The sequence below is a fragment of the Durio zibethinus genome, chromosome 26 (assembly GCF_047325235.1).
Source record: "Durio zibethinus cultivar Kanyao isolate XHJ-2024 chromosome 26, ASM4732523v1, whole genome shotgun sequence".
Lineage (NCBI taxonomy): Eukaryota > Viridiplantae > Streptophyta > Magnoliopsida > Malvales > Malvaceae > Durio > Durio zibethinus.
The window spans coordinates 9,120,811-9,132,386 of NC_143187.1; the positions used below are offsets into that span (position 1 = coordinate 9,120,811).

The 11,576-nt window shown below is 30.3% G+C and overlaps 1 protein-coding gene and 1 pseudogene across 1 annotated transcript; both read left to right on the top strand.

Moving 5' to 3' along the window:
• Positions 1-1,454: 1,454 nt before the first annotated feature.
• On the top strand, positions 1,455-3,676 carry LOC111318712 (phospholipase A1-IIbeta-like). The gene is made up of 2 exons (XM_022921587.2): positions 1,455-2,131; positions 2,699-3,676. Exons 1-2 carry the CDS (start codon positions 1,604-1,606, stop codon positions 3,320-3,322), a joined length of 1,152 nt encoding a protein of 383 aa, XP_022777322.2. The 5' UTR covers positions 1,455-1,603; the 3' UTR covers positions 3,323-3,676.
• Positions 3,677-3,822: 146 nt separating this feature from the next.
• LOC149511317 (phospholipase A1-IIgamma-like) lies at positions 3,823-4,397 on the top strand (annotated as a pseudogene).
• The last annotated feature ends 7,179 nt before the right edge of the window (positions 4,398-11,576 follow it).

An 11,576-nucleotide genomic window follows, 5' to 3' on the forward strand; every position in this document is an offset into this window, starting at 1 on the left:
GTAAACCAAATGTCATTGAGACCCATTTCAATAATAAGATCTATATTTTTTACGGATCTCTATATTTGAATCAATCTTGATTCATTGAATTACTTTCTATTTTCCTTTGATCTTTTATAAATATATTGTTTTTGTTTAAGTTATTAATTCATCTTATGAATTTGTAGATATGATTTTATCTATAAAATCGTATAATATTTAATTTTAAAATTTCATTGATACAAAAAGGTAATTAAACATGTTTTTCTAAAAAAAGTTGTCATATTCAACAGCTATAGACTTACAGGACACGAGTTCTTGATGTTAATCTTTCGCCGACTCCCTAGTTTGTCTTCTATGAAAGGTGCTATTATCGTGTTGATCTTCAAAGTCGAACCATTTGCCATAACTTTTTTTTTTAAAATCATAATTTAAAAATAAAAATATTATTATTGTTGAGATTTAAATTTTAAACTACATTATAATACTTTCACGATCGCCCTGTCTTGAACGATTAAGTTGTTTCTGCTTACTTAAAAATTGATATTAGTAAAATTAATCAGAGTAATTCAAGCGAGCATGGAACTTGGAAAACACGTTGATATTATCTTCCGGTTAGTGCTTTTTCATCTGTATTCAGTCATTTTCATGCCACATGCGACATGATATGGACATTATAAGCTTTATAATTAAACTTTATAAGCAATGATTGCGTTTTAGTACTGTCCACTTAATTTATTCCAAATAATATGCACTATAAAAAAATTATTCATTGTGCATGCCGACCCATGTGCGTCTAGTTTTGTGCTTATCCTTTAGATATCTTTGGCAATACGCTAACTGCAAAAAATAACATATAAAAAATATTGAACAGTTACTCCTAAATTGAATTAGTTTATGTTGTACTTTCAATTTTCAGACTTCTTAAAATCTCTTAATTTTTAAAACTTTTTTTACGTTTTTAACTTTTAATTTACATAGCAAACGATATTGTTATAATCATACATTAAACAATATTTTAAATTTTCTATAAAAATATAAAATGGCATTAAAGCATTCTTCCTTTTTTGTGAGTTGTTTTTTTTAATTTCTTATTAAACTAGATGCAAAGAATGATCATATATATTTATATATATATATGAATTTTTTTTATATTTGAGACTATTATAAAATTTAAATTTTAATTACTAAAATTAAAAATAAAATTAAAAATTTAATGTTTTACAAACAAATCATACTTCAATTGATATAACAACAAACCATGCCGCGATTAACTTATATAGAATAAGAAACTTATAATTGGTAGACTCTACATAAAATTACAACAATAATATGGCCAAAAAGTAAGTCTTTTCTCAGCGGGAAGCTTCAACCCGAAGTAAAAACTTAAGAGGTTTTGTCTAAAGGGAAAGTTTCCCATGATAAAAATGTGGCTCTTTTTTTTTGTGCAATCATTCTATATAGTTTAATTTGTTGTTTGATTATCCACATGGATTTTGTCTTCTTCCCTCCTTCATAGCTCGAGAGCGCCTTATATAAAGCATGCAAATCAAAGCTATGAATCCATCTTCACAAGAAAGCTTGAAAAGAAGAATAGATAATTAGAGTTAATTAGATAAGAGTGATGGCTAGCTCCATAGCATCTTCTTGGAGAGAACTCAGTGGCGAGAAATGCTGGAAGGATCTATTGCATCCTCTTGACCTTGATCTTCGCCGCTATATTATTCACTATCTTCAAAGGGCTGGAGCTGCTGGGGACCCCTTCAACGGGAACAAGGCATCTAAGGGTTACGGACTTAGCCTATATCCACCAGATGAGTTTTTTGCTAGGGCCGGTCTTGGAATTGCAAACCCATACAGGTATCAAGTGACCAACTTTATATATGCCGCCACTGGTACTAATGAGTCCGAATGGTTTGGTTATGTGGCGGTAGCCACAGATGACGGAAAGGCTGCTCTAGGAAGGAGGGATATTCTGGTTTCATGGAGAGGAACCATAACAAACGTGGACTGGGCCGATGATGCAAAATTCTTCCCGACATCAGCTAAAGAATTATTCAAAACTGACTTGGCTCAGGTGCACTCCGGCTTTCTCTCCATTTATACAGGGACGGTAGATTCCCCTTACAGTACGACCAGCGCAAAGGAACAGGTAAATCTTGATTTTTCTACTTGTGGCTCCCCTGAATATAATAGCACCAGGGATCATTCACAGCACGCCCGGACTATATATATGAGCATTATGACCTTATCATTCAGAAATTGCCCCATTAGTTGCAGGATTTATACGTGATGCATTGTCAGGGTATAAATTTTATACACTATCAATGAATAAGATAATATTATCTTATTAATGAAAGAAATCAGATGATATTATTTTATTAATGAGTAAATTTTTTAAAAAATATTAATTTTTATATATTTATTTTAAAGATTGATATTTGTTCATTAATGAACTAATATTATTTAATTGACTAATAATATATAAAATTTATACATTGACAATATATAAAATATAAACTCTTAGTTACACTTTTAGATGCGAATATAGTTGATTGATATGAAGTACGAATCAATATAATCAATCCAACCAACTTGTTAAATTTTCTATCACCAACTTTCTAGTTGATCATCATATTCAGCTTGTATATATCATGTTAAAAAAGGAAAAAAAAATCATTTCTAATGACCGAATTCAAAATTTATTGATGCCTCCCAGGTTCGAAGTGCGGTCAAGGAACAGGTTGACAAGTACCAGAATGAGGATGTAAGCATAACTGTTGTAGGCCATAGCTTGGGCGCCGCACTTGCAACCCTGAATGCTATGGACATAGTTTTCAATGGTTTTAATACGCCAACAGACTCGGATAAGGCGTTCATGGTCACCGCTTTTACAGCTGCCAGCCCTCGCGTTGGAAATGAATTCTTCAGGGGAGTATTTGATTTTGATGAACTTAAGCATCTTCGTCTTCTACGCATTGTAAATACCACGGATCCCATTCCTAAGGTTCCCTGGTTACATGGCTTCTACGTCCATGTGGGAGAAAAGCTTGAAATTGACACGACGAAATCAACATATTTGAAATCGAATGCTAATCCTCACAATTTGGATGTCTACGCGCATGGAGTTGCAGGGGTACAAGAAAATGGAGAATTCAAGTTGGAAGAGGAACTTGATTTTGACAATGCAGTAGTAAACAAACATGGTGATTGTTTACTGGACGAATCCAAAATACCAATTGAATGGTGGAACAATGAGAAGTTCAAGGGCATGGTTCAGATGGACAATGGTCACTGGAAGTTTGTTGACTCTGCTTATGTGCCAGAACCTCCAAATGCTTGATAGCAGCATGCAGCACTTGGTGACTGCACTTAATATAATTTTATTAAAGAAATGAATTTAATAAGTTAAAGGGTTTGTCTCTTCTGATTGAAATAAAGACCCTTATTGAGCCAGGGGCTTTGCCCGAAAGCTCATGCTACCCTTTTACAGGGAACTTTCGCAGGTCAGAGTTCTATTAGCTCTGACTCTTGCTATGTCATGGGGTTTATGGTATCTTATTTATGTATTCTAGCAAAAGAATGGTTATATGTATAAAAAAACCATGCCTATTGTAATCCAACTAGGCAAAAGAAAAAGGGAATTTGCCTATATTTATGAATGTAATAAAAATATCTTTGTATTGGGTCCTTGCCATTTTGGTGATGTAAATTTATTTCCAGTGGTCTGCTACTTTTCCTAGTTTGTTGGTTGCCCATAATTGTTTTTCAACACCAAATTCCTCTCTTAGTTTCAAGTTGATCTCGATTTTTTACCTTGTATCATATAAAAATTGAGATCCAATGGTGACCCAAGTTAACAGCTCATTTGTTAACGATGCCCGTAAGGTTTGAAAAGCGGTCCAGGAACTGGTGGACAAGTAGCAGAACGAGGATGTAAGCATAACTGGAACAGGCCATAGTCTGGGCGCTGCAATTGCAACCCTAAACGCTACGTCATAGCTGACAATGGTTTCAACAAGCCCACAGACAACCCAAATAAGGCGTTCGCGGTCACAGCTTTTCCAGTTGCCAGCCCTCGCTTTGGGAATCTATTCTTCAAAGGAATTTTTTTATGGACTTAAGGATCTTCATCTCCTGCGCATCGTGAATTCCACGGATCCCGTTCCTAAGGTTCCATTTTTACTTGGCATCTACATCCATATGCCATGTGGGAGAAGAGTTAGGGTTTGATACAGCCAAGTACTTGAAATCGAATGAGTCCTCACAATTTGGAGGGTTATGAGCATGGGGTTGCAGGGGTAAAAAAAATGGAGAATTTAAACTGAAAGAGGAACTTGATTTTGATAATCTAGTCATAAACAAATATATATACCGATGGTTTATTTGACGTATGCAAAATACCGGATAACTGGTAGACGAAGGAGATGCTAGAGAGATAGCTTGGAGCTCATGAGAGCACATTAGAGATTTCATACTTATATGTAAGATAATATTTGAGTTCAAAAATTTAAGTTATTAAATTTTTAGATTTTTTATATATATATAAGATATTTCATTCAAATTTTTTAATAATGTGAAATTTTTTACTCACATGTGAATCATATCCCAATAATATTTTTTGTTACTTGTGAGTTCTGATCAAATCTCATCTCGACTCCTCTTTGCGAATAAATTCTATCAATATTTTTTTTTGGATTGGGTAACCTTACATATCTAATGCGTTTTTGGACTAAACCACAACACTCAACCTTATCACTTAGGTTGGCTTAGTACTACCTCAAGTTTACACTCCAAGTTAACTCAACACATCTCTCACTCAGATGTTCTGCTTCTATATATTATCATATACTCATTGTATCCAATTCGAACTTTTTAATATTGACGTTCGAGCATATAGAGTTGATAGACGTGGTCAAACTTCGATCTGTCAACAATCTCCTTCCAACAATATCATTGAGACTCAAACCTGTAACTTTTTGATCTGATACTACTTGTTGGAGAGATAAACCACACTTGAAGTCCATAAGACCAAAATATTTGTTGGAAAAAAAAGTAAAATTTTTAAAATTAAATGATCGACTCATAAAAAATAATTAATTTTGGATAATTATAAATAAATTCTCTATATTTCTATTAAACTTAATAAGTCTTTTAATAGGTTTATAATATAACTAACAGAAAAAAAAACTCAAATAATTAACAAATAATGAAAAAATAGAGAAAATGATTGAATATTAAAAACCACTCAATCAAGTTTAACAATTACTATCAACTAATCTTAAAAACTAATATTTATTACCAATTATATCCTAAAAATTAAGACATTAAACCCAAAACGTAAACTCAAATTTGAATGACTATTCAACAAGAAACGTCCAATACCATGGCTTAGATGGACGATGGTAAGTGGAAGTACGTTGACTCTGCCTATGTGCCAGATCCTCCAAGTGCTTAATTGATCATGGCAAATAATTAAGATCTTTTTTCTCGCTATTCTAAAATGTAATCAAATAAAAGCGTATCTCTATCGTGAAAATAAGTACCTCTACTTACAGTCCAAGTGAAGATTTTTTCATGGTTTCTTTAAATTAAGTTGGACGTTAAGCTTGCTTACCAGCGGTAGTTATTCTAGGCCCTCCGGCATCCAACGTAATTGTACTTTGTGTTCTTTGTCTTAATAATTATAATGAATTATCATTACCCTTTGAAAATTCTAGTAGTATCTGTTATGAAAGATCATTACTTTTTGAGTTATTTGGTTTCTTGAGCTCCCGTTAGAGATTGAACCAATATAAATATTAAATTTGAGATTTAATTCAAATAATTTAGTCATATTTTTTAAAAAATGAATTGATGCAAGGTTATATTTAATCCCCAACACTTGCTATTCTTTTTTTTATTATTATTCTCCATCTCTTTTATATATAAAAAAAAATTAATACTCTACAATCACGTGACAATTCCTTAAAAATGCAATTCAAATTAATCTATGAATTTTGGACAATCTCAATTGCAAGGAAGTATTCAAGACGACGGAAAATAGGGAAAAAAATGCCACAAAGGCCTAGTATGGTGAGGCCAAGCCCAGCCGATGAGTTCTTCTACCAATCCGTTGTTATTAAAGCCCAGAGCTTAGTGGTCCATAGAGATTAGTGAGTGCTGGCTAGCAGCTACCTGCTGCAGGATGCAGCCAACCACAAAAGAAAACCCGGCTGGTCAGCTCTGAAGGGGATTATAGGGGTCCTTCGAGGGTGTGATTAGATGGGTCTTAGATCCAATTTAACGCTTTGGAATGGGGCAATGGGCTGCCGGTGACAATGAAAGATAGTTTGAGTGGCCATTAATTTTCCCAAGAATTTACATAAGAAAAAATCTTATGCATTCCTATTTATCGATATGATCATTTTCTAGTTCTGCATGTAATGCCCCATTTTTTGTTATTATGAAAATCTGCCTTATTACTAATAATAGTGTTATTATGAAAATCTGGCTTATTACTACTAATAGTAAATCTGAAAGATGAAAATACACAATTACTTTCTTTCAGTTTAGAAACCGTTCCCATCTTGTTTCATTTATTTATATTATCCAAAGAAGTACTAAATCTAAGAAATAAAATAAAATAAATATCATGTAGTAATGAATCAATTATATTAATTAATGATCCTAATCCAAAATTTGAGAATCTTATAAATGTAGGAACATGAATACAATGGTTTTAATAGGTTTTTTTATGATTCAAAAGGCAAAATATACTGTGAGTCACTTGTCAAACGAGGATAATTTGGTCAATTTGATTGAGCCATTATGTCAAGCCAATATGAATTCTTGAGCTTCGCATTAATTCGATCACCTTAGTTGATCATTTTGTGGCATATAAAAATGTTGATTTGTTACCCCAAATTGGGCTGTTGATTATCAGCTCTGTTTGGGCAAACAACGTTAACCTTAACTCTGTTACTTGGAGCTCGAGCCACCTAGGCTCAATGCTCTCACCATACGAGTATAAATAATCCATTTTAGGTATTAGCAAACGATTAGAACTTTTCATATCTACTTTTTTTTTATATTTTCGTCTTCTCACTCTCTTATCAAAAATTAATTTGAGAGTCGGAATACAAATGTTGAAAAAATTTTCAGCCTTTTTATTAATCAATTTCTTTAGTGTTTGTAGATACTGATTTTTGTATGGATAAATCTTAATTTTTGTTCAAGATTTTAATTTGAAAAATTGAGGCCCATTTAAACATTTTAATTGAGTCTTATTGGGCTCAGTCTTGTTATGATCGTATTGTTCTAACCCAAAGCTTTTTTAAATCCAAATTTGTTAATTGTTAGTTACTTTCTTTTTTTTCCAAAAGAAAGGGACAGAAATTGGAGCATGGTGCCTTGCATGCCACTAGCTCCCATCATTTTCCAACCACTATAACTAGCTGCCACCATCCGCCTATTCTCCCCTTCCCCATCTTTTCCCTTCCCTCACCTTACTAGTAGCAACCAAATCCCAAAAAACCTGGGATTGCATTGCTCTTTAAATAGAGTCAAAATCAAGCAAGAGGGGATGCCATTTTTATAGCAAAAGAACCCTGCCTAAATGCTCTGGTGCCTTCACTACTGCCTTTTCTCCAGCCTTTGCGACATTGCCGAGAGACAGCCTGCCAAGAAAAACCCATTGCCGCACCCCATCAAACCACCAAAAATCCATCCCCATATCACCACCATCAACACACAGCAGAACCCATTACCCATAACCTAAACTGCCACTTCCCAACAACCGAACACCAAAACTCAATACCCTATCCAAACTTGTCAAAAAAACAAAGCAAAAAAATACACAAAAAACCATGTCCTGATTGGGAACTGCAGCACCACAAAGCTAAAAAAAAGCAAAAAAAAAAAAACAAAAAAGGGGAAAATTTTGATTTGGGGAGGTTTCGAGCCTTGATTTTTGGAAGAGAGAGAGGCTAGAGCTGGGTGAGAAATATACTCAAAAGAGGAAGCATTTTGAACTGCAGAAAGAGTGGGTTTTAGGGATTTTGGCCAAAACTTTCAAAACAGATCTAGGTTTTAAGGGGGTGTTATTGAAAGATTGGGCGTTAGTGAGATGAGAAGGTTAAGGGGGACATTATGACAAAATTAAGGTTTAAACCGGCACCGGTGACCGATTAGAGAGAGAGGAAAGAAAATTTTTTTTTGGCTTTTATAACCTGAAAAAGAATTACTTGACCCTTTTGTGGACCCGACCCAACTTGGCTCGACTGCTTAGGGCTAGCCTTGAACCGGTGTGGATCAACCGGTGGCCGAATCGCTTGAGCCACTTGAAAACCGTCTTGAATCGGTGCAACTAATTGCCCGAATCGCTAGGAAATAGCTCCAAGCATGTTTAACCGCTGAACCAGACCAGTGAACCGCTCCTGAACTATTGACCACCTTTGATCGATCCTTTTGGCTAATTTTTTTATTTTTTATTTTTTGCTAAGTTATTTATTTACTTATATTTGCATAATTAATTTTAAAAATTTTTTAAAAATGGAGATTCGTTATATAAAAAAGAGGTGTTGATTTTTTTGAAAAGAAAAGATAATTTTTTAAAAAAAAATGAAAAATTTTTTGAAGATAAAATATTAAAACAATTCGTTTTGTGATTTTTTACAAATTTTTAAGTAAGAATTTAAAAAAAAAAAAAACTATCAAAATGCCGAAATATTTTTAAAAAATTCAATGCAAAAAGATTTTCATTTACTTATTCTTTAATAAAAATTGAAAAATAATAAAAAATGAAAAAATGATTTTTTAAAGGAATAAAGTTATAATAATGCTTGAATATTATTTGCATAAATTAATTTTTGAAAAATAAAACATCAGTCTCTGAAGATAAAATTTTGAGAAAATTTGAGTAATGATTTTTAATAAATTTTAAGGTGAGAAAAATTATTTCAATGTTACTAATGTATTGAAATATTTTAAGAATTTTTCAATAATAAGGTTATGTTTTATTTTAAATAAAAATGGAATAATAATTTTAAAAAATAAATAAAAATAATAAAAAGAGAGAAAATTTTATGAAAAAGGTGAAATTATAAAAAATGAATAAAAACAAAAAAGGCTAAAATTATGAAAAAAAAGGAAGGTAAGGAAATTAATTTTAAACATCAAAATTTGTTAATATTAAAGAATAACATATGATTAATTGATACTATTTTTAAAATATGTACTTTGAAGGTACAAATTACTTTTCATGCATAACCTTATTCTCAAATCCAAAATTATTTTTGTAAATCTAAAAATGATTTTTTTAATAAATTTTAATTAATTTTAAGATTTTATTAAAAATAAATTTTAATACATGACCAATCACATTTAACTAAAAATATTATTAATAACTTTTTTATTTTTAAATTTTTATCTAACGATTTCAAAACCATTACAATAGTATTTTTAAATTTTGCTCTCACATAAAGAGTTTAGCACTAACAATCCTAACTCCCAATTATCTTTATGCGATTCAACTTAAGGATGTCAATGAATAAAGTATGAAGAGGGTAGAGCATTCTCCATCCTCATCTTTATTTTTTTATATTATACCCATTTTTATACCCATATATAATAAATATTTTAAATTTATCTTTATTTTTTTTTCGTAAGTATTTAATAGGTATAATTAATATTTATACCCATATTTAAAAAAAAAAAACAAACATTTAATTTTTTTAGATTTTTTGTTTTATTTTGTATATTTAAATAATTTTTTATAAATATATATTAATATATATTTTTTAATAAAAATATATTAATTTTAATTAATTCAAAATAATATTTTATATTATTTAATAAAAAATCTATTTACTAAATATATATAAATATATATATATATGTAAAGTATGAGTATGGAACGGTTACTATATTATCTGTTTTCATTTCTATTTTGATTCTTGTAACCAATAAAAATTTAAGATGATATTTTTTTTTTATTTTTATATTCATAACATAATATTCATTCAATTTTTATATGAATAAAAAATCAAATTTCTCTTTGTAAAATTAAAAATTCCCGACTCAGTTGAACATATAAAACTTGTAACAGATGTAGAGAAGCCCCTAACTAGGGCTATTTATCATTATTGACGAATACTGTTTTTTACAGGAATTAATTATAGCTCATATATACCAAAAACAAAGGAATCAATGCTCATGCTTATGAATACTCTTAATCATATCTATTTAATAAATAAGACATATTTATACTCGATCGTACACTAAACTAATAATGATAAATATACTAGTTTTCTTTATATTAATTAATATAAATTAATTATACTTGTCCCAGAGTTTGATTATTCGTCTGGTTCAATAGTTTCGATTGGATTAAAGACAGGTTTTAAAAAAGAAATTTTAAGTTTATATTCCAGATATTAAAATATTAATAAAATATTTTTATTTAATTTTAATTTTAAATATATTAAAAATATTAAATATTTTATTATTTTCAATATTTTAATTTTTTTAAAAAGATGAAAGTCAGAACTTAGAACTAGAATTTGACAAGACCATGGAGATATATTTAGTATAAATTAGGATATCACTTTTTGTAAACATCATTATCATATATATATATATATATAATCATGATAATTTTAATAAGCATGGAATTGACTCTCACATATCTTAATTTTCTGGTTTGATATCTTAAATTTAACTCTTTTTTTTTTTATAAAAAATAATTATACTTGTAGTTGTTTATAATTGATTTATATTTAAGAGTTAGGGGAAAATGAATAGTTAGGCCTACCGGTGGTATTATTAGATATCCCAAAAAAAATAAAATGAACCGACCTGATATTTTACATGTTACTATTATTAGTTTATCTGCTAATTGAACGTGTTATATCCATGAAAAAGAAAAACAAAAAATAATAGAACTCTTCTATCCCATATACAAGTAATTTAGAGAAAGTCAATCCCACTTTCCATTTGCTCAAAAATTTTTGCTTTCGCAAAAATCAAAATCTATAATCTGCAAATGACTGATGCAAACCAAATGCAACTTATCACTTGCAGAAGATCATTGCTTTTCTGCCAAAAATCTTAATTTTGGGAGCAGAAACTCTCCTCTATATTCAGCAAAGCATCTGGCTGTGCTTGATTGGCCACTATCAATTACTTTTTGTCCACAATTCTTGGGGAGAAAGTGAAATAGTTTTTTAATTTTCTTAAGTATTTTTAGTTGACCTTTTGAGAGAAAAAAAAAAAAAAAAACTATGACAATTCTTATATTTGTTAGATTTCCATATAATTTTATATTCTTTAAGGAGCTGACCAAACTAGTTGGAGCAGTTGGAGAAGTTACCTGTCAGATTTATTTGCACTATTACTAAAAATAATTTTTTATTCAACCACTTCATGTATTTCCACTGGTGAATTACTCTCTATACTGAAAAAAAAATTCAAAGAAATTATGGTTTTGTATTCACAAAACTGATAAATTGATAAAACTTCAAAAACAATTGCAATAAAAATATGGTCAACTACTCCTTTATATAATCAATTTGCTCGTTTCAAATTTTTTTTTTTTAATACAACGGCACATATCAATT